The 25111-nt window shown below is 49.7% G+C and overlaps 1 protein-coding gene across 3 annotated transcripts in view; it reads left to right on the forward strand.

Annotated features, from left to right (window-relative positions):
* Nucleotides 1-25111, forward strand: part of SLC39A11 (solute carrier family 39 member 11) — a 116374-nt gene that overhangs the window by 29511 nt on the left and 61752 nt on the right. For all 3 annotated transcript variants that reach the window (XM_075044206.1, XM_075044207.1, XM_075044209.1), the window contains exon 5: nucleotides 17898-18042. In XM_075044206.1, coding sequence (XP_074900307.1) covers nucleotides 17898-18042 — 145 coding nt within the window. The remainder of the gene's footprint in view (nucleotides 1-17897; nucleotides 18043-25111) is intronic.

The following is a 25111-nucleotide window of genomic DNA, read 5'->3' on the forward strand; positions in this document are numbered from 1 at the left end:
GCCCAGGGGTTTAATTTGCAGAGCTGCCAACCCTCTAAGCATTTCAAAATTGAATGAACCATCCTACTGTTGAAGAGTAGTATCAAAAAAATAAATAAATTGGAAGCTGTTGGATTTTTGCGACTCAAAACACAAGAATGGCTTAGTAAAGATATTTTCAAAAACTTCCAAAGAGCTTTTTACATTTCTTGTTTATTTTAGTAGAAGGGGGGATTAGCTGTGGTTATAAGTGAGGAGTATGAGGCTTTCTGTTTGAAGAGTGGTACAGCTGGTTATCCTGGTGTCCAGGGGAGCCTGTAGCACCAGCCTTCCTCGCTCCCTTGCTTTTTGAGCCTTTGGTAACACGTACAGTCACACACATCCTCAGCTATGAAGAAAACTGCTTGATATTACGGTGTGTCACTTCCCGTGCAAATGGATGCATTAGAGTAAAGAACAAATAAATGAAAAGACAGCAGCGTTGGATGGCTGAAAGCCTGGACCTCTCCGCACTCTCTGCCTGTGTCCTGGCTCTTCTTAGGGTTCCCAAACATTTTGCAGGATGCAGCAGGGGGGCAGGGGGCTGCTGTCAGGCAGCCGGAGCCTTTGGAAGCTGGTTGCCTTCAAACCCTGCTTTTTTCTTCTGCTTCCAGTAACCTGAGGTCTCTTGCCTTTGTTGGCCATGGCAGTGATCTCCCTTGTTACAGTGTGCTGGATGGGGCCTGGGATGTATTTGATCAGCTGTCTGAAGCTGATATTTCCCAACAGGGTAGATAAACAGTTGCACCACAAAACCTGCTTCTTCCTGATGGCCGGCATTCGCCTCTGCTGCGTTTTGAAATGGGAGCATGTGGAGGGGGAAGAGCGTTGGGGAAGTGAAATTCTTGTGTTGCAAAGAGCAGGGTGGAGTGGTGACAGGGGCAGCCAGTGTGCGTGGTGGCAATGGTCTTGTAGGGAGCAGCGCAATATATATATATAAAAAAAAAATATACAATTATATCTTGCTTTTAATCCACTTCAAATACTGATGGGAGAGGAGCTGTTGCTGCCTCTGGCTCAACACAGCTGTTTGCACCATGCAGGAGAGCGTGTGCCACTGCATGCTTGTCCCACGGAGTTCTGGTAGCTGGTGTGTGTGCTATTGCTGAGCTCAAAAAGGGTTTAACACCCTGTGGCTAATGCTGCTGCCCGTGTGTTTTGCTTCCTGCAAAAGCGGGTTTCCCTGCATTGGGGTGTCTCCTCCAGCCGGATAGTGGCAGGACCCACCTTGTTGGAGTTTGTGCAAATGCAAAATGCCGCTTGTCATTCCCCTGGATAACTCAGGCAGGGTCAGGAGAGCTGGCGGTGGACATGGGGCTCCTGTGGTCCCTGCCCAGAGGCAGCAGTGATGGGTCCTGGGGCTGGTCAGAGACCCTGCAATGGGGAGGGGATGGGACTTTTGGGATGCTTTAGGAAGAGGACAGGGCACCCAGAAACTTGGTGAATTTACAAGGGGTGCTATGGAAGGAGCATGGGTAGAGGTTAAAGCTGAATGTGTTGAAATGAAAAATCAGGAAGAGCCTGGCCAGTCCTGAGCCATCCTTGTGGCTGTGCTGGCGAGGGAATTTGGCTCAAGATGCATGTCCCTTCACTTGGAGCCCACACTTCTCTCTCAGGAGCCAATGCTGCTCAGGCAAGGGTTAAGCCATTGCACTTCACTTCCAACAAGTCTTGCTTCCTTCTAAATCAGTTAAAATCTCAGGTTGGTTCCCCCCTCCTCCCCTGAAGTTGGATGGAGAAGGGATGCTGGTGAGACCGTGGGGCTCGCTGTCCCTGGGAGGGCAGGACGAGGGATCAGTTTTTAGCAGGCTGCTCTTAGCACAGAGAGCGCTCTCTCTGCCTGGCACTCCTCCATAATTGGTTTGCTGGATAGCAACAGGTAGTAAAAGCTTTTAATGACTCCTTATCACCCCATGCGGGGAGGGAGCAAGGCTTCGCTCCCGCTGCAGCCCCAGCGGGAGCTGGGTGGCTCCAGTGGTACCCGAGTGTTTGCTCAACGGCAGAGCTGGGGCCGGCGGGAGGGTTAAACCTCCAAGACAAACTGGTTAATGATGCCGAACAGCTGTAGTCATTAAATTCCTTACAAAAGACAGATCTAATCTATTACATCTTTATCTTCCGCTGTTTCCCTGTGTGAAGCCTTTAACGTGTTTGTTCATCCTTTAGCTGAGTTTATGGAGGAGGAGATGCTGGTCTGGGAGCACTCGGCTCGGCTGGTGGACGACAGCAAACTGCAACGGGGCGTTTGGGCACGGTTGGAGAGCGAGACCATTGCAGCAAGAGACCTCAGGAGTTTTTAAAAGGGGGCTCTCCCTTATTTTGGCAACTGTCTCCTTGCGTGAGTGTGTCTTTACCAGCTGTGCAGGGTTTGGTGGCTGGGGAGGTAGTGGCAGAGCTGGTTCTACAGCTGGACGTTGCTATTGTTTCTGGAATATCTTAAACCACTAAGGAACGTCCTGTCTGTCTCTTCCCTCCCTGGCCCCGGTGATGCTGCAAGACGTTTCTCTCCTTCCTTCACTCTAGTTTACAGTTACTTTTTAAATAAGAATGTGGCTTTCAACTGGTATTTGAGGAGGCTTCTGGATGGAGCGGGGCAGGTGATGGGGGGTGTGTGTGTGTGTATGAGATGCTATTGCCTTTACTAAAAAGGGTTGGGGCTGAGGGTCTTTAATGCCAAGACACAAAACCTTTGAGGGAGAGTTCACTTAAAAACACTGCTCAGCGCAGTAGGTCCCTGATCACTGAGTAGCTATTTTGGGTCTACTGTAACACGTAAGAATGCTGGAATTAAGTATTATTATTCTCATCCTTCAAATCTGTCTTGCAGCTCTGCTGACTTGGCTGCGTTTTTTTCGGAGTGTGATGTTTTATTGGGTTTCTGTGATGGGTTTCTTGCTCTGGCCTCCCTCTTTGCGGAGGAATCCCACAAGAGTCCAGAGGATGCATCCAGCCTGACTCTGGTTTTCAGACAGTCCCTGGCTGCTTTTGCACCTGGATTTTCCCATGCGTGTGCGTTGCCTTTGTCTTTGAGCTGCTGGATCCCCAAGACCTCTCCCGGCAGTGCAGCAGGCTGTTGGGAGTTCCCACGAGTGTTCCCACGCCCACGAGGGTGGGCTTTGGGTGGAATGCTGGGTCCGGGCACAGCGGAGCACCCACGTTGAAGCTGTGGCTTCCAGGGACTCCCTCACTCCTGCCTTTTCCAGATCATGCCCTTCAGTGCTCCTCTGAGCAAGTGGGAATTCACAGACACGATGCTGGTGGGTTTGGGAAGGTGGCATGGGCAGGGAAGAGGAGAAAACAAGCTGGCCGTCGTGGGAGATAATAAATCTCTCGCAGGCTGCACGTCAGCTCGGCTGTACCTGCCTTCCCATGTGGATACGTGCTTCTGTTAACCACCTTACTCTTTCCGCTCCCCGGCTACACGATGTCCTCTCGGCTCTGTGATCGTTACGCTAAATAGGATAATGAGGCTTAATCAGCTTCATCTCCTCTACCTCGAGGCTTCATTTTGCTCAGAAACATCTGTCCGCACGCAGAAAGCAGCTCTCTCGCTCCCATCGTGGTGGGTGCAGGTCTGCAGCTGGAGCTGAGCTCGGTCCAGGACCCGGATGGGTGCTGTGGCACGTGGGGGTGTGGGGCAGCCCCGGGGTCTCCCCTGGGAGAGCTGATCGGCGTTCAAGGCGGAGGGAGAGGAGGGCAGATGTTGCGGGAGAAGCAGGAGTTAATATATAATCTAGGGGGAGAGCTGATGGGCCATTACTCAGTTATAACTAGGAGCCTGCCAATACTTCTCGTGTAAAAGATGATCGGGGACCGGAGGGTGGGGAGCCAGGGCTGTAATTCTGTCCTGGAAATACCATCTCAATTGGATTTAAAAAAAATTTTTTTTTTCTTGTCAGCTAGATACAGGGTTTGTTGCCTTTTTTTCTGAGTACAGAGTAAATCAATAAAGCCGCATGTGACGGGTGGACCATTCCTTGGATTTAAAACAAATAGTAACTAAAGTGCCTTTTAAAAGCCTTTCGCCTGGGCTGGTGTGTGCTCTGTGGGTGCCAGTGCTGGGCTCTTGTGCTGCAGGAAGGACCAGCGTGGCTGAAACCCCTTTGTGGGGGTCCAGGGCTTGTGTTTCATACCTGTTCTGAAATATTTTGGGCTGTGGTTTGCAGCTGCATAATGGTTTTCATGAGCAGGCTGAGGATTTTTGTGTGGGCTGGATGAGAGTAGAGTGGGTGCATGTGTGTGGATGTTCGTAGTAGGAGGCTGGATCCCATTAACCCTCTCAAAACATAATTACGTTGTGCTCCTGCCCTCTTCTATTTTTGCAAATTGAGGCTTGCAGGCTTTTTTGGAATATAGTCTGGGACTGGGCATTTGGCACAGTGAATTTAAGGCTATTTTTGATGAGCACCCTTGGGAGGGATTTGGGAACTTGATAAACAGATATCTCCCATTTAATAATGATGGTGTCTGTTGTTTGGCTCAGAATGTGCCTTGAGGATGTATATTTTGCTTTCTAAATCTGTGCAAGTCACGTATCGGGGGGAAAGCTGAGAATAGTGCGTGGATGGTGAAGCTGCAGGAGGGGGAGGAGAGACCATCACACCCACTCCAGGCATAGTTGCATGTTATTTAAAACTGCAATTTCTTTCTCAGGGCTAAACCACAGCTGGATTAGACCATGGGAAGCATCTTTTTTGGGGGACCACTGCGTAGTGATTCCTAGCACATGCTTGGCGTACCGGGGTAACCGTGTGAGCGCTGGGGGTGCAGTTTGAGGATGTTGGTGATCCTCTCGGCTCGGCAGTGTATGTGCTTCCACCCGGCAAAGATGGAAAGCTTTTAATACTGCTCTCCCTTCTGATTTGCATGGAGCTGGATTTGATGGGTTAATTATTTCATGAGGCAGTAAAAATGTGCTAGGTCTTGTCGCTGCTGTTAATTTATAATCGGAATAAAGGTTCCCTCTTATGCAATTTGCTAATTCCTCCGAGACATGCCCATCACAAGTTCCTATTCTTAATGTGCTTTTTCCTGTTCATATGTGACTCCTAGAAAGTTAATTAGCTGCACATCCTCATTGCCGTAGTAGGTAGAGGCTTTTTCGATTCGAGCATTAACCAAGGGACATGCCTGTGTGTGGGGCATATGTATTTTCTGGCTTATTAAATTTTTGAGCGTGGGACTGAAACACTGTCCAGAGCAGCCCAGGGACCCAGGTGCGGTGGTGTGGGTGGCATCTTGCCGAGCTCAGCCTGGCAGCTGCATGTCTTGGGCCACATAATCTTGGGAAAATGATCAAATAAAGGGGTTCCGGTGAGGTGGTTTTGGTGGTCTGGGGCATGCAAAGTGACTCTACCCTCTTTACATGCAGACTGTGTTCAGTCTTTGCTGGTCTGTGCTCCTGGCAGCCCTGCCTGCTGGCTCCCGCTGCCTGCAAAAGCCTTCCCGCATCTCGGCATCGCGTTCCTGGCGAGAGCCGAGCTGGCGTGGGGATGCCTGGATGCAGAAAAAGTGGGAACGGGCAGACACGTGAATGCGCGATTGCAGTCTGTCTGCGCTGTGCTCGTGCTGCCCAGGGCAAGGGGCTTCGTCCCCCTCGAAGCGGGAGCGATGCAGCGCCTCGGGAGCCGGACAGCCCCGTTGCCATCGCTGCGCTTTCATACCCCTCGGCAGATAGAAGTTGCACCGAGTCCGGTCTGAATCGGTATTTTGCTTGTGCAGGGGCTGCAGGAGATAAGCCTTTGCCTTGCAGGGGGGTGAGGATGGAGCAGAGGGACTCGGTTGAAATGGGCTTGCGTGAGCCGCGGCTTGACTCGTGCGTTCCCGGTTTGCTCCGATTTCCTTTGCTTAGGGGAAAATAAATAGCAGCCATTCTGTTTGTTTTGTTTTGTGGCATTCTGGCCCTCTTCCACTGGCTCTGGAAGGAAGGAAGGATCCAGCTCTGATGACTGAGGAAGAGAAACCTTTTTTGGGAGCCTCATCGGGGAACGTAGCAAAGCCTTCTATTAGGAAAGGTCCTGTCCCCTTCTAGCCCTAAATAAATAGGAGTACCTGGCCATGAGTTTTATGAACTTACCAAATAAAACCAAGCCAGCTCTTCCCCGAGGCCAGCTCGGGTTATGGATCCATGCGGGACTGATGCCTGGGACCGGCTCCCGTGTCCTGTCCCAAGCAGATGGCAAGGGCAGGATTTCCAACATGATCCTTGGTGCTGACCAGAAAGCCCAACCACGGGATCCTGTGAAAGTCTCTTGTTAGAGTCCCACTTTTTGAGGCTGGCACCCAGAAACCCCAAAAGGTTTATTTAAAGTCTGTTTGTCCATATGGTCTGTGGAAAGCCTGCCTGCCTCCCACTCACCCCTTCCCTGCCCACGTGCAGTGGTTTTAGTGATTGAAATCCAGTTGTTGCTAGATAGGGTGAAATTATTTGCAAAAACCCCACAAACTTGTAATTATACTAATTTTTAGAAAAGCATTTTGTTTTATTAATGGAGGTAAAGGGTTATTTACTTCCAGAGTGCAATTTGTCAGCTGCTCTTAATTATAATTCTCTCTCTTATTATGCATTAAGCATTTCAAAAAACCATTACATTTGAAGCCCCCAAACTAAAGCTAAAGAGCAGAGATGCTTTGAATCCAAGTCAGGGTTAAATTCCCCTCCCACCCTCATTAGGTTTATGGGGGCAATCACTAACTTTGCTGACGGCAAATGAAATCTGGATCTCTAGCTGAAATCTGGAGCGGTTTGATGGTGCTTGCAGTAGTGTGGCTCTGCGGGCTGACAGCAGGGTTGCACGGGGAGCGAGGAGGTGAAAAAATCCCACTGTGAAAAAGCAGAGACTGAGACAATCTGGCTTAATTCTTTGTTCAGTGAGCTCTTGCACTGGATACGCGTTTCTCCACCATTCCCTTCTCCGTTATGTACCTGTGCCTGCAAAAAGCACCTCTTTCCCTGCTGGTTACCTCAAGTGGGTATTACCGACTGATAAGGCTGGTAATGTAACATGGGGCTTTGCTCTGCTCCGTGGCTCAGCCTTTGTTGATTGAATTTCAATTACTGTTTGGGGCTTGGCTCAGAATTGTAAAAGAGGATAAATTTTCCAAAAGGAAGAGCACACTGGAATACCAGATCTCCCCCATACCTGCCAGGATAGTCTCTCGGGCGTTTCTGCTGGATCCTGAACAGCGTCTGACCTTTTTGCTGATTGAAATTGAGCGCTCTTTTTGTTACGCTAAGTTTTAGTCCTGGAATAAGCAGAGAGCAGGCAGCGAGCTCCCAGGGGGAGAGCAGGGAGTGGGTGCTGACCCTGTGCTTACAGCCGAGTGTGGACCCGGGGGGGACATGGGTGCTCGGAGCGCCCCGGAGTTGCACCCATGCGCCAGGTCGGGTGGTCTCTGTTGGTGGGAGCCTCCTCAGCTCTAAAAGCCTGTGGCGAAGCTTGTGAAACTTCAAGCTCCCTTCCTCGCTGCAGCGATGCTCTGTGCCCTGCCTGTATCCAGGCTCAGGGAAGGAGTCAGGAGTCCTCTGCCTCCCATTCCCGGGATCGCGGTGCTGGTTCATGGCAAAGAGCTGGCTGCCCCGAGATGGCATCGCCTGTAAGGCTCGCTCCCATAGCATCCATGCTCTTACTCCGAACGCCTGGACGAGGCCCCGTTTATCCACGGGCACGTCAGGTGCTCTGGATGGTTCCTCAGCTGTTCTTTGATCTTAAAATGTGCCATTGAATTCACTAATAGCATAACCCCAAATTAATGCCTCCACTGTGAAAAGTAAACCTGCCATTAAAATGACAGAGAAAGCAGCAAGTGAGGTTGCAATTGGTTGGGTGGTGAATGTCAGGGAGAGGAAGGCTGCTTTCATGTAGATCACGGAAAATATATATGCACAGATCTATAACTGCAGCACAATGCCAGCTTGCTCTCAGGGTAAACTCTGACTCACCCAGACTGACTTGACACGCTGTCTGCTTTGAAGATGAGCTGTAAAGAGTCAGTTTTGTGCCTCTCGTGTAAGTATGTCCCCAGGGAGGACGGTCCCCTCGATGCCAGCGATTGCAGGCGGATGGGTAAGTTGCCACCTTGCGATACTTGGTGGCCACACTTTGGTACAAAAGGCTCCGCACGGTGCCGGCCGGCACGTCGCTTCCCGGCTGGTAGGTGCTGTGGGTGACTGCCGGTGAGTGGTGTAAAACAGAGATTTGCTTTTAATCCAGTGGAACATCGTGCCTTATTAATAGGCTGACGACCTGCCGAGAGGGACACGCAGCTGGGGAATTGGGGAAGAAATGGCTTGTTTGTTCCTGTTTGCTCAAGCTGGCTGAGGCTCCTCTGCCGGCGTTCGGACCCCGTGGGTGTCTCTGCTTTTGCACCCACTTGATGCCGTGGGGTGATGTGTCCGTGTCCTCAGGCTGTGCTGGTCCTGGGTGGGTGCATCAGGGCATGCTACGCTCAGGGTGTGAAAATCTTCCTGGTGTGTTTTCCTGAATCCCCACATCATGCCGTAATCATCAACGAGGTGGTGAAAGCGATGTGACTTTAATCTGTTGTCCGCAGGCTTCCGAGCTAATGTAAACTGAAAAACTGACTGGATGAGTCTCCTCTTCCAGTTTCAGGCTATTTGCAGGCTTGGGAAGGCGTCTTGCTGTTGGTTTACATTTCGTATGTGTTTTTTAAGGCCTATCAAGACTTTATAGGTGCGGTACGTACCATACATATAAATAAATACTATGAGGGCTGGTTTCAGGGCTTGATTTCTGGGGTTTTAGGTTTTCTTAGTTGGGGTCCAGCACCCAAAGAAGTTACCTGTGAAAGCCTAGGATAAGCCCTGCCCGTGGGGCTGATTAGAGGGCACCCAGCCCATTCCCCAGCTCAAAATTCAGCGGTGCCCCGTGGGACAGTCCTGAGCTTCCCGAGGAAGGGAAGTTGGTTAGCTTCTCAGTGGTGGTAATCAGGAAGTGCCTCGTCCCTTATTACGCCTCGTTTCTGTAATGAATTAACAAATTAATTGCGCTAGATGAAGAGAATGAAAGGCTTCTCCTGTGGATTTATTGCGCTGTGCTTCAGGAAGGTGTTAGAGGCTCCCCTGGTTCTGCCGCGGCTCCTGCGGATGAGCAGAGGAGCCAGCGTCTCTCTTGGGCTTTGGTGCTATTTTGGTAATTATGGGATGCGTAAGACGCAGAGAGGAAGGAAAAAAAAAAAAAGAGCAGAAACTATGTGCTTGGGAATGAGCTGGCTGCAGGCTGGGTCCCCGGAGGCTGCGCCGGCGCCCGTGGGGCTGCGATGCTGGGGGGGATGCAGGGAGAAGGGGCTGTGCCCCAGCAGCGCCGCCTCTCCATCCATCTGCTGGGGACTCGTGCGTGTCCGCGTGGCTAATTGCGGGTCTAAAGGAAGTGGTGTTTTAATGTAATGTAATTAGGCGGCACTGGCATCGTGTGGCCCTTGGTTGGAGGGGTGATGGATTGCTGGCTGAGCCCTGCTACATCCCACCAGCCCTTCCAGGAGCTCTCGCCATTCCCTTCCCAGGGATCCTGACATCCCACCCCGCAGCAGCAGCCACCTGCTTTGTTTGCCCTTTCCCATTAATTCAATCTGCACTGATAGCAAGTCATTACTGAGGAATATATTGTGTAAAAATGAGCTGTTAATTGAAGTTTTGTTTGCATTTTCTCTTACCCTTGCAAAAAGCCTTGCATAATAAAGGACTGTAAAAATACATGTTGCCACGCTACAAATATACAAGGTGGGAAGGGGGCAGGGAGAGAGAAAAGAGGCGAAGCTGGTCTCCATTAGACTTTAATAAGCGTGTGGAGAAAAAGCTGCTCTTAATCCCATCTGAGGCTTCAAGGTTTATTGCTAACAATTAAAATCTCATATTGTAGTGCTGACTTGATGCCACAAACCTCTCTGCTGTGTCCTGCTGAGCGAGCTGTGGGTGTCAGGGTGGTGGTGATGATGTGGGGCAGTCCTTAGGAAAGTATCCCTTAGGAAAATATCCCTTAGGATCTGGCTGCGGTTGTAACAGCCAAGTTTCCTCCCAGCAAAAAACTGCAAACGTATACGCATCCTAACTGGTTTTGGTGGGGCAGCACTTGTGTGCTCAAAAACTCTGCCTGGAGCAACTGATCCTTTGAAAAATTAATTTACTGGTTGTGTTTCGAGATTTCTCTGAGCTTCTTGGTGGACAGGAGGTTGGTGATGCGAAATGTGTCTCCTGCTGTTGCAGAGGTGGCCTTTGTTTGTTTTAACGAGTTGTTTGGGTTTTTTGCAAGGTTGCATGGCAAAAGCAGCAAAAATGTTCCTGTGCTTTTGTTTTTGTAATGGCAAAGGTTACAAAAACGGCCTCCTTTCTGCCTGGTAAAACGTGGCTGTTGCAAAACATCAGGTTTTGTAACAAACCTCCTGGGTATCCCGAGGAGCCTGGGAATTGCATGTGTGTTCCCTCCTCCCGGGCAGTGCTCGCCCCGGCCCCATGCCGCCAGGGCTGTCGCCTTCCCAGCCCGGGTGCCAGCAACATTCCTGCTGTGTTTTTCCTCCCTCCTGGAAAGGCCAAAGCCCCAAACGTGCCAACGAGAAAAATCCGTTCGTTTGTTTTTAATATGAACGTTGCTTTGGCCAAAAAGATGGATTGGCTCGTGCCTGTCTCCCCTTGGAGCCCCTCGCGTGGGTCTGGGGTGGCCGCTGCTCTCCGGGACCGGTGCCGGTGGCACGTACCCACTTGCCGGCAGCGATGCTTTTGGAGGTCCAGCCGTGCCTTATACTGGGTGCGAGCGGGTACCCCAGCATCCTCTGGTCCGAAGGGCTGTGGGATGCTTTCTTCTCACTTCTGTTGGAGGGCAAATTTGTTTTATTTGAGGGTTTGGGATGGGTTTTGAAAAATTTGCCTTCCTCCTTCCCTAGGGTTGCCAGACTTAGTGTTTCTGGGTGTGCTCGGTGTTGTCAGATCACGAGAAAGCTGCAGGTTTTGGTACTGCCAAGGGTCTCCCCTCGGCTGCTGTCAGATGAGGCAGCTCCCAAGGGAGCCCCCATGGCCAGGACTGCTGCGGGGTCACCCCCCAGGACACCCCGGCTGTCCCCACGCTCCTGGTGACACAGGAGGGAGGCGATTTATTCCTCCTGCCCTCGCAGCCTGTCAGCAGAGGCTGGTGATTAAAGCTGCTGTTTGCAATTTTCAAGAATTATGAGTTATCGAAGTGACTGATAATTAGCAGTGAATAAAATGTAGTTGCAGTAGTATTACATTAGTTACAGATAAACTGATACCAGCCTTCCTTAATATTCACTTAAGCTTCCCTATTTGCAGTTATTAGGGGAAGGCTCTGGTGGCGTGTTGCTGCCAGCTGCCCTGTCAGGACAAGAAAGGCCTCCCAGCCTGATGTGATCTGCTCGCGAGACGCTGCCAGAGCCGATCTGCCGTGAAAACGCTGAAATTTTTGTCTATGGATGAACCTTCCTTTCCTAATTCCCGCAGCAGCGCTGCCATAGCTACAAGCTGCCTGCTGCAGGCAGGGCTGCGTGCTGGACCGGGGAAGGATGCTGGGCTGGAGGAGCCAGATGGAAGATGCTCGGCGTGGGAAGCGGGGAGCCCCCGGGTCTCCCCCCGTGCCTGCTGCCACGGCTCCAGAAAAAATGTCAGTGGTCTCGGCGCAGGCAGCGGGGCTGGCACGGGGGACATGCCCTGCCGAGCCGCGGGGAGGGCTGCGGTGCTTGGCGTGTTGCAGGATCAGGCCCTCGGGGGTCCGTTCCTCCTTGGGAAATTGGGTTTTGTGAGGATGCTCTTGGGTTAAACAGTTGCTGGATTGATCGTTTTGGCTTCTAGGCTGAAACCGTGCCTCTGCTCAGGCTCGCCCTGCTCCCGCCTGGTGCTGAGCAAGCCGATGCCGGCGGATTTCCACAGGGGCTCCGGCCGTCATCGAGGAGCGATTCCCATCCAGCCCCTTCACTGGCTGGGTAAGCGATCCCAACCTGACGCAGCGCTCGGCTCCGGAGCTTCTGCTGGTGTCATGGTGGGACAAGGATGTATTTGGGACCCGACTGCTGGGATGAGGGATTGGGTTAAATTCGTAGATCCCAAGAGCTGCTGATGTCCACCAGCAGCACGAGCGATGCTTCCCACGTGTTCACCTTTTCCATTTGCCTTCTCCGGTGCGGTTTGTCTTCTCCTGCGCTGTATTTGGCAGCACTTTGAGGCTTTGGAAGATGGTTCTGATCACGGCCTCTGGTTGCGTGTGCTGTGGTTTAAGTTTTATGAAACTTCAGGCAGTTGAACTGTAGAGGGAAAATGGAAGAAATCTATTTTGCAATGTGATAGACAGTGCTGACCCAGCTCTTGTTAGCAAGGCTGAAAAGAATTGCCATTGAGGTCCCTTTCTGTCTGCCCTGCCCATTACTGCTGCTCCATTGTTAGCAACCTCCAAATGAAAATGCAAACGCAGATGTGCCTGAAACACTTGAAGACCCTTAAACTTTCATATGAAAACAAATTTGGCTTTCCATCTTCTTTATGCGGTGTTTTGTTCACGAGGGGTTGGGGTCACTTGCTGTTACTCTGGCAGCTGGAGCTGTAGCGGTGTGCTGGGTGTCCCCAGATTTATTCCCAATTTATGGGGGTGCAGTCTGTCTGATCAAAGACAGTTTGGGTGCTGCTGGTGGGACCCAGTTGCGACCCCAAGCAGCTGGACTGGGCTGTGCTGGGGCGCGGGGCTGCCAGGCACCACGGGAATAGAAATAAGGGAGATTTGCTTGTGTCCCAGAGCTGCATATTGGATGCTATTAATTATAAATATGACTGCACCCACTTCAGCGTTGAGAAGGGCCTTTTTTTATTGTGTGGAGTATTTACGGTTGCACTTGAGTTGTTGATTTTAGTATTTCAAGTGGGGGGGTTCCCAGTGATCCTGGCTTTGAGAGGAGCTGTGATTCAAGTCCTCTTAATAAATGTGTGCCTGCTAACTCCTTCCCTTAACTCATCCCTCCGTGCCAGGTCAATATTGACCAAAACCGTGTTTTTTTTTTTTCCCCCAGAAGAGGTGGGGAGATGCATTGTTTTTGGGGATGTAGTGCTGGCAGAATGCAGAGTTGGCTGACTGTTTTTCGGAGGGATGCCTGGTGGCATCGTGGCTGCTGGCAGCACGACTCTCCGCAGCCTTTAAACCCCGTCCCAGGCACATCCTCACCTGCCCAACTGCCTGTGCTCTTCCAGTGAGCGCTGGATTCTGGTCCCCGCAAAGTGACACGGAGCCTTTGGAAAGAGCCACAGCCTGGCATTTGCTCCAGCACAACACTGGGATGGGAAGCGATGCAGCCAGGTGGTGTTTGGCTATATTTTTTTTTTTAATTATTAAAAAAATGCAGTTTGAATTGAGGAGGGCTTTGGAGGAGTCTGGGGGTGAGGACCTGCCTTCTGCACCCTCGGCGGTGGGGCTGGTGCGGGGTGCTGCTCCCTGGGAATCGGGGCTGTGCCGGGGCTTGGCACATCCCGTGGGACACCGGCTTCCCTGGGAATTGCTGGTGCTGTCCTCGAGCACCCCTCCAGTGACTTTGGGAGGAGCCGAGGGCCCAAGAGATGAAACCGAAGGGTGTTCGGGGATCGTGGGGCGGCTTGCCATCGCTCGCTCTCGGTGGGTTACAAATGAGCGCTGCTGGCTTGGGGATTCGTAACCGGTGCTGTGCGGCGAAGGTTCACTTGGGAGCATCGAGCCCTTGATATGTTGTTTCAAATAAAATACCAGCCTGTTGTTTTACATGCAAATGGGTGCTCTCTGATAACTAAGTGCTTTCTAAGGGAGCTCTCTTCCTATCTGATCCTATTTCATGTTTTTAACATAAATCTGTTTATCTGCCTCAGAAAAGCTGGGGACTCGCTGCTTTGTTGCTGCACAGCCTTTGTCTCCGTCCCCAGAGGTGTTGCGCTCTGTGCAGACGTGCAGAAGCAGCGAAGCCGAGCGAGCGGCTGATGCCCAGAGCTTGCCACGAGCTCGCCGGGGGCACGGGGGGGCTGCAGAGACACGCAGTGTCCCTCCCTGCAGCTGGGGCAGTCGCTGACACGGGCTGGGGATGTGCAGCATCTTCCCTTCCTCTCCTTGCTCCTCACCCCTCTTTTCTTTCTCTTACTGCTTTCTGGTCTCTGATCTGTTATCACTGTCTCTCTTTTAATAAGTGTGAAATGGGAGCCTCTGGGCACCATCAAAGCATGGGTTGTTATTGTCTCTTATTGTTTCTGTGTTAGCTCCTGGACAAGTTAGGAACAGTTTTTGGTTTTTTGTTTGTTTTTTTTTTTTTTTAATAAAGTAGTAAAAATTATTCTACTTCTCTTTCCTGTTGAGGTGCTTTCTACCATTAGTTGATGTGTAATGGTCTTTGTTTCCTGTGGCTTTGCAGAGCCTGTTCCATGGTGTTTGCTGGGTTAAATAAAGCCAGTAGGATATTGCACGGGAAGAGCAGCATCACTGACCTTCCCAGACAAGCAGCACCTCCAGATTTGCTACCAAGTGATCTACCCAAAGCCAGACCATCAGTTTTTTGTCATCATTATTTCTTTATTGATTTATTCTCCTTCATTGGTCAGGTGGAGAAGAGCAGATCTTTTCTCAAAGGTGTCACTCACTCTTCATTTCTCTTTAAAATTGGCTTTGGTTCAACTAGCAACTTGTGCAAGAGGCTGGCTGGGCAGCAGGATGCAATCCAAAATCCTTGCTTCATCTAAAAACGAGCAGCTGCTGCCCCCTTCCCGTCTCACCCCTTCATCCTGCAAAACCAGGGCGATATCATCGATACCAGGGTGATGGCCGTATCACCTGGATGCTAGCAGGAGAGGAGCACATTTCCATACAGACTAATTTGGGATTGCTGCAGCTTTTGGGTACCAAAAGCAGGATCTGCCTGTTTAGGTGGGTGCTTGTGGAGTGGAGTGCTTCTCTGCTGTCTGCAAAGATACCTGCTTTTTCTCATCTGCTTTTATATGTGGGGCTGTGACAATCTAATGACCTTTCTGTTGTAGCTCCGTGAGCAGAGATGAGTACGGTGGGGACTCCCGCGTCCCCGAATAGTTTTCCTCCAAGCTCCACAAGTCTTCCTGTCCAAGTCTCTCATTGCATCAGGTTTTTTGAAATAATCAGCCCCTGTGGTTATTTCAGTTAGCGCTAATTAGTGGCATGAACTAATTAATGTGGGTTGACTTTCCCCTTCTCTTTCTAATGCTTTTTTAACCCACTGACACATTCCAATTAAGGGACTCATGCAGGGACTGGACTGAAATGACTCAGAGCAATCACAGTTGGAATAAATCGTGTGCTTTACTGAAGGTCACTAATATTTTTTCAAATTGCCGGTGTTGAGTATTTGTGCCTGCCAACAGGGAGACGACCTGACCTTACAATAAACATCTGAGATATCTTCAAGTTTGCCTCCATTTCAGTGCAAGCAGATTTGTGGGTACCACGTTGATAAGCATTTGATGTGCTGAGAACAGTGGCGCAGAAAATAGCCATGGGAGGCTTCTCATGAGGACTGCAGACCTTGAGGCAAGTGGTCTTGACCTCACAAGGATCTTGCTTGTTTGCATCTGTAGCTGTGCAACGGTAATAGAGGGCATACGCTGAACGTTACCCGCCTGCTCGTGCTTGTACGAGTGATTTCTTTTCCCCTTGGTTGCGTTGCTGTAACTTGCAGCGTCCTGTGGGCTCTGGCCATGCCCTGGGCTCGCTTCCCTGCCTGTGCTGACAAGACCCAGTTGAGAAGCAGCTGTCTTTGGGCTGGGCGAAAGCCACAAATTCAGTGGTGATAAAGCCTATAAAGCTGCTGTCGCAGTGTTTGTAGCTCGTTTAACAAAATGCTGGTAGGAGCCATGTGGAAGGTGAGCCTTCTGCTCCGTGAAACCTGGCATTCCCCAAGTCCGAGGCGAGAGCAATGGCAAGTGGGAGGCTGGAGAGCCCTGTGCAACGCTTGCAAATCCTTCCTCTGCACTTAAAGTTGAGGCTTTATTTCTGCAGCTTCTAATTCCCATCCTTGCTTCTCCTCGGGTTGGCATTTTCCAGAAAGTGATGCTAGTCACTTTCCAGAGGTGAAAACCCATTTAGCTTTAGCAGGAACAGACTTTCTCTTGGATATAGGGACACCATGCTGCAGAAGTACCAGCAGCAGGGCGAGCCCATGTGTTTCCATTCTCGGTCTCTTCCTGCCGTATCCAAGTCAGGTCATGATGCTGAAGTTCCCGTCTTTCCTCGCTGTGTCATGTCATCCAGGTTTTGCTGGAAAACGCTTGTATTTCTACCAGCTCTTCCAGCTACAGCTCGTGATTTAAGGTGCAGAGCTGCTGGTGTCTCCCGTGGACAGGCGCGGTGGGGTGATGTGGGTCTCCCTTCTCCCAGGGGGATTTAAATGCAAGCACCTCGTTGGTGCATCTTGTAATTGCTGGGTTAATGGAGGTGAAAGCACCCTGATTAAACTGCAGCAGGGAGCAGATAGCAAATATGTGATTAGTATTAATAGCACTGGTCAGACTGTATTATGCAAATGATGGGAGAATAGACAATTTAGTTATTCATCTTTAACCTTTATTTTTGTTTAACGTGACCTTACCCACCAAGTCTCTCATTACCATCTCTGGCTGTTCAGCGTATGTTCATTTATTGTGCTGCCATCAATCCAACAGCCAATGTCATGGTCCTGGCCGGTGAGGCTGGATGCAGCCTGGACATCCTTCCTTACGGATGCTCCGGGGGCTGGTTCCCAGCCCTGCGAGGAGACGGGGGCTTGGGGTCCTGCTCCCCTTGTTTTGGGTAGAGCTGGTTACACCAGGTCGTACAGCTGCTGCTGAGGGATGCGTACCCTTCTCTCAGCTCTTGGGTTATGCCTCTAACCCTGTGTTTCCTATCGTTTTTGTAGCTGTTTCTGGTCTGGGTGGGTTTGAGCAGCCTGGGGACATCCAGAGACACCAACCTTCCTGCCATGTGTCTAGCACCGTGGGGGAAAGGCAGAAACACTATCTGCCAGTTGTCGGGGTCTTTTTTTGTTTTTTTTTTGTTGGCCCATGCAGATAAAGGCTCTGGCACATCCTTGAGTTGGAGCTGGTTTTCGCGAGCCGTGTCCAGGTTGGCAGGAATCTCTCACGGGAGCAGTGTGGTCCCTCTTGCCGTGGGGTGTCTGCTCTGATTCCCTGCAGACTTTACACACAGCTGGACGGTATTGGTTTTGGCCATCCCTCTCTGCTTTCTGGAGGTTACAAATGGTGTAGGAATATATTCTGAGTGAGTCTGAAGTTTCATCGGGCCATCTGGACGAGTCCCACTGAACTAACACTGGGTGGTTGTGAATGTTGTGTCTCATTTGATGCTGAGATGGGTTTGATTTTGAACAATTTCCCTCGCAAACTCAATCCACATTGAAGATATGGTACCCTGCTGCAATCTAAACTTCTGCAGAGGTCAACCCAGCAGCTCGACCCTCTGCGAGTGGCTTGACAGCACTGACAGCAGTGGCTGTCCCTCCTTGTCTGCTGGTCTCCTCCCGGTTGACTTTGGAGGGAGTGGTGTTTATGGAATTGAATTTCTTTGCAGTTGTGGAATTGCATTTCTTGCTATTAATACACTTGAATTTTGGCTTTCCCTCTTTAGCCCTGTGCTTCTTGGCCCACAGATCCTCCTAACTTTGTTCTTGATGTTTCTGCTGGAAATGCACATTTAAATCTAAACAAGTAGACAGTGTGTAGAGAGAGGGGGGAACCCAAAAGACGTGTGTCCCTGCAGCCGTGAGAAGCTGCCGTGACATATACCCCGCTCGGCTTCCCAACCACGTAGATGCCAGAGCAGTCTCCTAGGATGGGGCTGGGAGAAGGTTGAAGGGGAGATGTGGAGAAAACCTTAAATTTCTCTCTTGCTTTGCAGGGTTTCAGCGGGCCTCCCCACATAGCATTTGCCTTGAGCTGCGACCAACGAGCGGTGAAAGAAAAATATGAGCATGAACCTGCTCATCACCTGGACTACGAGAGCGAGTTGTCCATCCGGATAGGTAGAGCTGGGCTCCATCCAGGCAAGCATCCTGTCATATACCAACCGCAGAGTGTATGGGGAAAATACCCCCGTTAAACTGGCACCTAGGCTGTCACGTATGTGATTGAAATTAGATTGGTTTTGACATGTGCATGCAAAGTGCACCTTCTCTTCCCTCTCTGGATCTGTCTCTCTGCTGGCTCTTAATCCAAGAATCATTACTTCTGTTTCTACTTTAGTTCTCAAAACCACTTGCACGTCTGTCTGTGCCTATGAATTATTGATAATTAGATATCTCATTCACCAGGGAAATGAAATCGTCAGCTTAGCTCGAGATATGTTTATTTTCAGCGTGGGCGCAGCGAGCGCTAACCCTGCCCTTGCCAAGTTATGCCACGTTGAAGGTGCCCCGCGACACTGGCCCTTGGTGGCCCTCCCTAATTATAGACTAGGACTGGCATTCGTGCTGTCACTCCTTATTTTGGAGGTTAATAGAATTGTAGCTGCCAAAGCGTGGAATAAAATGTCTTGTTTGGCAGCTGTTTCCTCCTTACAGAGATGTAAAAGAAGGAACTTCTTAGTCAAGGTAGTAGAAGCTCAACAGGCTTCCCCAGGTTCAGGGTGTATGGGACGGGTGGTGGCCACCCTTGCACCCAGCTGCGTGGGGATACGTCCTCTGAGGCAACACAGTTTTCTGTTCCTCTACTTAACAGCAGCTTTTCAGTAGACCAAGAAAATGTAATTTAGTGAATTAATCTTATTGCTCCCCTGCTTTTTCTTGGTTGGAGAGAAACTGAAATAGCAGTTTAGAATATCTTGAGTACAATTGGGAGCAGACTGAGATGAAGAAATGATCCTTCTTTTTGCAAAGAATAGTGCTAGCCTCTTAAATCAGGCTCTGTTATTTAACTGCATTGCTTAATTGCACGTTTCATAAAGTGTTTCAAATCCACAGGATTTTTCAGGACTTGAAATACCGGCTTGGATTTTCTTCCAAAGGGATGGAAGGAAGTTTTGTGCTAGACTCAATGGGTTTTGGATCCTTGAAGTCTTTTAGCTCCTGGGGCAAGTGCAAGCTTGAAGACTGCTCTAGCCCTGCAGGCTGTAAGGCTGTTACAAGGTTTTTGATATTTTTGTAAGGTGGAAACTTTACATCCCAGGTGCAGTTTAATTTTATTCTTCAAGGGAAAAAAAAGTAGGCAGCCCTGCAATTTTCAGAAACTTAGGCTGCTGGGGTTTTATGTTTTCATCTTCTCTTAGTTGCAAACAATAACAGTGCAAATGGTTTTGAGAATAGAAAATTTCCATTAGACTTCATTGTTTTTCCTCTCTGGGGAAATGGTATTAAGAGTCTACAATACATTAATTCTTTTATTGTCTCTTACTGTTTTTTTTTTAAATTTTTTTTCTTACTGAAATGAACTCAGTATTTTCACAAGATACCTCAAGCCTTCCAAGAAAGCAGCTTTCCCCAGCTCTGGGTACTGCTTGGCTGTGCTCTGGGGAACACTCTGGGAACATAACGGGTATTTTCAAAGTCTAATGGGTACTAAGTGGAATATTTCAGACTTAATCACTGTTGAATCATTGACCCTTCCTTCATATTTACATGTTTTAAAATCGCTAAAGCTGTGAAAACAAAGAAAAATCCCAAAGCACACTGCTGCCTTGTTTTGCAGTTGTCTTTACTGCCTGGGGATGGTGATGAGGAGCAGGGGAGCTGGTATGGAGATGGCTGGAGAACGGAAACATGCAGCTCTCCAGGGCCCTGCATATCTGAGGTCTTTGCTGTTTGAGATGTAAATGCATATTTAACGTGACTGCGAGAGAAATTGGGAGCAGAAGTGACTGTGTGGTTATGGTCGGGTGGTGGGATCCTTGTAGCTGCACTAAGCAAGGGAGAAGATTTATTTTAGACCTGTAGGAAGGGAGATGGAGGAACCGCAATACTTAGATCTATCCCTCATCTACTCTGTTGGGAGAAAAAAATTCTTATTCTGCTTTTTCCCCCCAGTCAGCAGCGTGTTGGGGTGGCTCTGTTCTTCCCCATCACCTTGAATTGTTTGGTTTCCCATCACTTGCAAGTTGTTTGTAGGGAGTGAGGAAGCATAGTGCCATCCCCATGGGGCCAGGAGCCCTCCCCCCGCCTCTGCATCAATCCTGCTCCCCTCGTCCTCCAGCTCCTCTCCAGCCTCCTGCTGCCGTGCGGTCACCGGCATCGATGCTGAATTCAAAAAGAGATTTTTATGGGAGTTGCTAACAGCTGGCTGCCTTGTGGATACGTGAATTAAGGCACACGTATCCACAAGAAATGGAGTATGGGTGGATTTGGTATGAATTGCAGGGAAAAGTCTGTGTCTAGACTTGGTATTTGACAAGTGGGATAATCACTAGGCTTTAATTACTACCAACGAAAGAGAATCCAGCCTTGTCTTTAATATATCTGGGTAGGCAAGGGATGTAATCTGTATTTCTCTGCCTCCCTTGGAACAGATTGGGATAAAGCTAAGGAGGGTTTGTTCGTTCCTCTGGGTGCAGCTGAAGCCCCTTCCAGTGCCGTCGAGGGACCCGGCGGGCTGTGCCCTCCCTGTTGTGGGGGCTATGGGCTGCCCTGGTTCTTAAACCTCCCCCTGCAGCCCCAGGGGTCGGGGCAGCTCAGCCTGCTTGAGGTTGCAGACATTAAAACCAGGGGAAATAGTTTTGGCAGGGTCACCGCAGGCTGCGGGACTGGAGGGCCAGGCTTGACCCCTTAAATCGTAGCTACGTGCATGGTGTTCTTGGGTAGTTCTCAGAAAGGATTTACATACAGCATCGCACCTCGAAACCTGAGCTGTGACTCATGCTCCTATAAACTGTATATTTAACAGCGAGTTAACAGTTGATTCTTTATCACGTCCTGGTGCCGAGTGATTCACGTCGCTCCAAATCAGATTCACGTCGTCGTTCCAAATCAGATTACGGAGTGGAGTGGGAGGGCAACGATGTTCCCCAGCAGCCTCCTCTGCTCTCACTTTAACATCCTCGCTACCCTATCGCAGGTGGAAGATCTTCTGTGTCCAAGGACCTGCTTTCTAGGTGCACTGGGGCAGAAGAGTTTAGAGCAATGTGGCTGTAAAGTGCCCGGAGTAAAACACCAAATATCATTTTGGTGCTCTGCTGGGAGCATCCTCAGTGGTTGTCAGAGCTCTGGCCCTGGGGAGTTAAGAGGAGTAGTCTCTGAGCTGGCTGCTGACCCGAGCTGCAAAAATAAATGTCTACTGAAGTACCTGGCTAACCAGCAACATCTCTGCTCGCTCATCGTCCGTCCCAGGTGCATGGATGTCTGTGCCAAGGGGATGTGATGCTCTTCTGGCATCGCGCTGCCAACACTGTAAAGTCACTAATATTATTAAGGGGAATCAGGGTTCATTTTAATGACTTGATTGACGTTTGGTGGAGCATGATTTAGGAAATGGTACTCTGTGTTTCTGCATAGATGTTCAGTAAGTAAATCCAGATGGGTTTAGTAATTGGAAAAAGATACTGGTGTTTGAAATAGTGTACTTAAGAAATGAAATTTCATTAAACTTGTTACTTAAATGAGCTATGGGGTTTGGGGGCATCATAGAGAAACCTTATTACATAGAATTTGTATTTTTTCCTTAAATTTGAGATGCTGCATCAAACCAGCTGCAATGTTGCAGAGATTTAGGCTGTGTTCTGGCTGGGGCAGGAGAGGTGGGTGGGCAGCACGTGGGCTGGGGGTACCACTGGCACCAGACCCAGTGTGGGTCCATCGTGCTGCGCTGCCCCAAGACCTGCTGTGCCTGTTTTGGCAGTACCACCGGTGGTTCAAGTCCTGTAATGATGTACTAAACTTGGGATGAAAGGGAGGAAGGGAGCTGGGCAGATAAGAGGAGACAAAACCCCTTAGGGACCAATACTAAGAGAGTGCCTGAGCCGAGTTGTGGGATTGGTACCGATGCTTCGGGCAGCATATGGGTATGGTTTGCCTCTGTCTCTGTTTGTGTCCATGCAACCGTAAAATTCCCTTTTTGCCCTGTTACTACTGGTGTACCAGCTGGTTTCAGAAAGTCCAGCCTTGTCGCAGCTTTCAGGCTGCCCTGATCTGTGGTTATCCCCCGGTGCCAAGGGGAAAACTTCTCCATAGAAGCGGCCAGCTCCCATCATAAGAGCACGAGTGGTTTGCTGATGCTTACCCTATAAATTTTCACCTTGTTCCCTCCTTCCCTGAGCAGAAGCTGAGGCTGTGAAGGAGGGATGATGTATAAAGCCTCTCCAGCCATGAAACTTGCTGTGATTCATTGGGGTAATATTCAGCCAGAGCCTCGCGTGTGCATCCGTAAGGTTCATTAAGTCATTGCAACTTCTATAACACGAGGCTCTTTCTGCAAAATGGGATGTTCACTAGTTTTAGATGGTTCCAACTGTATTTGTAATAACATTGACATGTTCACATCATGCGTGGTCCAGAAAACTGCTGCTTTCAAAAGACATCAATTAATTTTGAGTTTTAATAGCCAGCCTTGATGATGAACGCCTCTGGCAATGTCTGTATTGATTTAAAAACATCCTAATGCCCCTTTCTGGAGTGTTTCAAATGGTTATTGACCATCCTTGTCAGGCTGGGTTTCATGGTTGGTTTTTATAGTCATGACTAAATGTGAATTTATGTAGGCAGAGCTTCAAAAAAAATAAATAAAATCGGAGCACATAATCCTTCATAAACTGATGAAATGCCTTCTTCACATGTAGATCTGTATCCCCATCATTCTGGTTGCAGCCTTACTCCTTGGATTAGGAATTTTGAGTTTACAGGGCTAAATGCATCCTGGTGGTTTGTTCTCCTTGTTCTCGGCATTGTCACGGGGTGTAAACATCTTCCTTCTGCTTTCCAAGATGTATGTAAAAATGTCTTGGTTATATTTGCAGAGGACCCAGTTCTGTACTCCTACACTTATCGCAGCCTGCAGTAAATAAACCACCCAGTTCAGCAGGTTGCTCTGGGTGTAAGTCATTAGAATTTCCAACTCCAAACAGCCTGATCCCCAAGGAAATGTTAATCTGTGACCTACCAGGAGAGAGCCCTGGCTCTGGGAGACCTGTGCTGTGTCACGACTGCCCTTCTGCATCTCCGAGGGCTCTCAAGATAGGGATCTTTGTGTTGCATATCCCTATCTGTTTGCTATTGCTCATTTCCAACTTGCTGGGGGAGCAGAGCCTGTTTTCGCACATCGTGGTGCTTACGTTATTACTAATAGGGAGGAGGAGGAGAACCAGGCTGCAGCAGCACTGGCAAAATTACTTCCAAATTCCTTGGGTGGGTTGGTTTTTTTTTCTTAAGATATTCTTGAATTAGCGGTAGGTCTTTATAGAGTTCAGCTGCCCTTTGAAGAGAAGTCTTGAGTTGGAGTTGGAAGGTTATCCGACCCTTCAAAGAGGAGGAGAAGTCTTGAGTTGGAAGGCTGTGAGAGGTTGGGGCACTTGAGGAACGGCTCCTCGGGATAAACCTGGCACAACATTTGGTAGCTTTGTCCTTTGCTTCTTTCTCAGTTGAACAGTGCTGTAATGAGCGTGAGAGCTGCTGGCAAGCGTGGACAGCTGCTTTATCTGCCCGTGGAGGCATGAGCTGCCTCCGCATTCGCTGCTTTCACAACCACTTGGACAGGGAGAAGCGCTGTGCCGAGGGGAAACAACCATCCCTCTCCAGATGACATCTGCGCCTGTGAAATGTGCTCTTGGCATCTCATACTGCTTCCTGCTGTTCTTTGCAAGTGTCTTTCGTGGCTTCTTGTTAACGCGTCCTTCTTTCCTGGGCTTCATCCAGTGTCCTCCTAAATGAAACATGGCCAGAAGGGCTTAGCCTAGCTACAGGCTTCTCTGTTTAATTCTGTTCAACTGTTAGAGTTGCAGGAGAGCTACAGCCTTATTTCCATCACCTCCCTTTCAAGACAGGGACCTTTCAGGGGGACCTGCAGGTGGCATTTCATCCTTCCGAAGGAGATGGTGCAGGTGGAAGAGGCCAACACAAAATTAGCTTGCTAGAGATTTTGGTGTACCCCAGCGCTGGTGGCATCGCTGGAGGATTGAGCTGTGCCCCGCAGGTATGGTGGTGGAGGATGCGCCGTGCAGCAATGGCTCACGCTGTGCACAAGTTGCAGAAGGGGACAGATGCTACCCGAGAACTAGAAGGGCTTTTGTCTTTGATATGGCTTTTCCTGTAAGCCTCTTATCCTGCCTGAGTCAACACAGGCACAGATTTAACAGCATGAGGACGTGGCTTTCCTGCTCTGCTGTTTGCTGTAGGGTCTAGCCGTGTCTTTTGCCTGTAAAAATGAAGTTAGCAAGCAAAGAAGGCTCGGCGGTTCCGTAAACGCAGCAGGGTTCCTCATCTGAAGCGCTTGGTCGCAGATGAGCAAGTGTTGTCTTCATGCCGGCCGCGTGTGGAGGGGCAGCTCCTGGGGAGACCTTCTCAGCTCGTGCCGCGATCCGTGCCCCAGCCTGCGGGACCGTGGGTGCCGGGATGGCGGGTAGCATCGTGCGATGTGTGCTTGCTGCTCCGCTCTGTGCTCCTTTTATTTCAGGGTGATTTGTTAATCTATGAGGCTTATTAAAGTCTGTCGAGTGACATGCTGGTTAGGACCCACGCTCTGAAATTGGCTCTGTTGGCAAGTGTGGAAGCTGCAGAGAGGCTTTCTGTGGTGCTTATGGCCATTAATCAGAGGAGTCATTTCCCAAATTGAGCCTCGTTAACTTTGCGCAATATTATCAAGGAGCTTTAATTTCCTGGCTACACCTGACAATCTGTTAAGTCTTTTTAATTCTGCAGCTGTATAAAATAGGTTACTCAAACTCATTTCCATCCTCAGCCTGTTGATGCAGGCAGCTCTGACGGCTTCTGCCCGGTGCTTGGGGGCTGAGATGTTGCAGGGGTCAGATAAGTGTGTGCAGGGATAGGCACTGGTGCTGTAACTAGTCCTCTAGGAATAACTCTCCTGACTTAGCAAGGTAATAGGGCGTTAAAACATCCCCCGAGGAACATCTCCAGGGATGTGTGTTGCATCAAACCTGTGTCTTCCCGAAGCGGTTGTCCCCTGGCTCGGGAGCTG

The sequence above is a fragment of the Buteo buteo genome, chromosome 13 (assembly GCF_964188355.1).
Source record: "Buteo buteo chromosome 13, bButBut1.hap1.1, whole genome shotgun sequence".
NCBI classification, from domain to species: domain Eukaryota; kingdom Metazoa; phylum Chordata; class Aves; order Accipitriformes; family Accipitridae; genus Buteo; species Buteo buteo.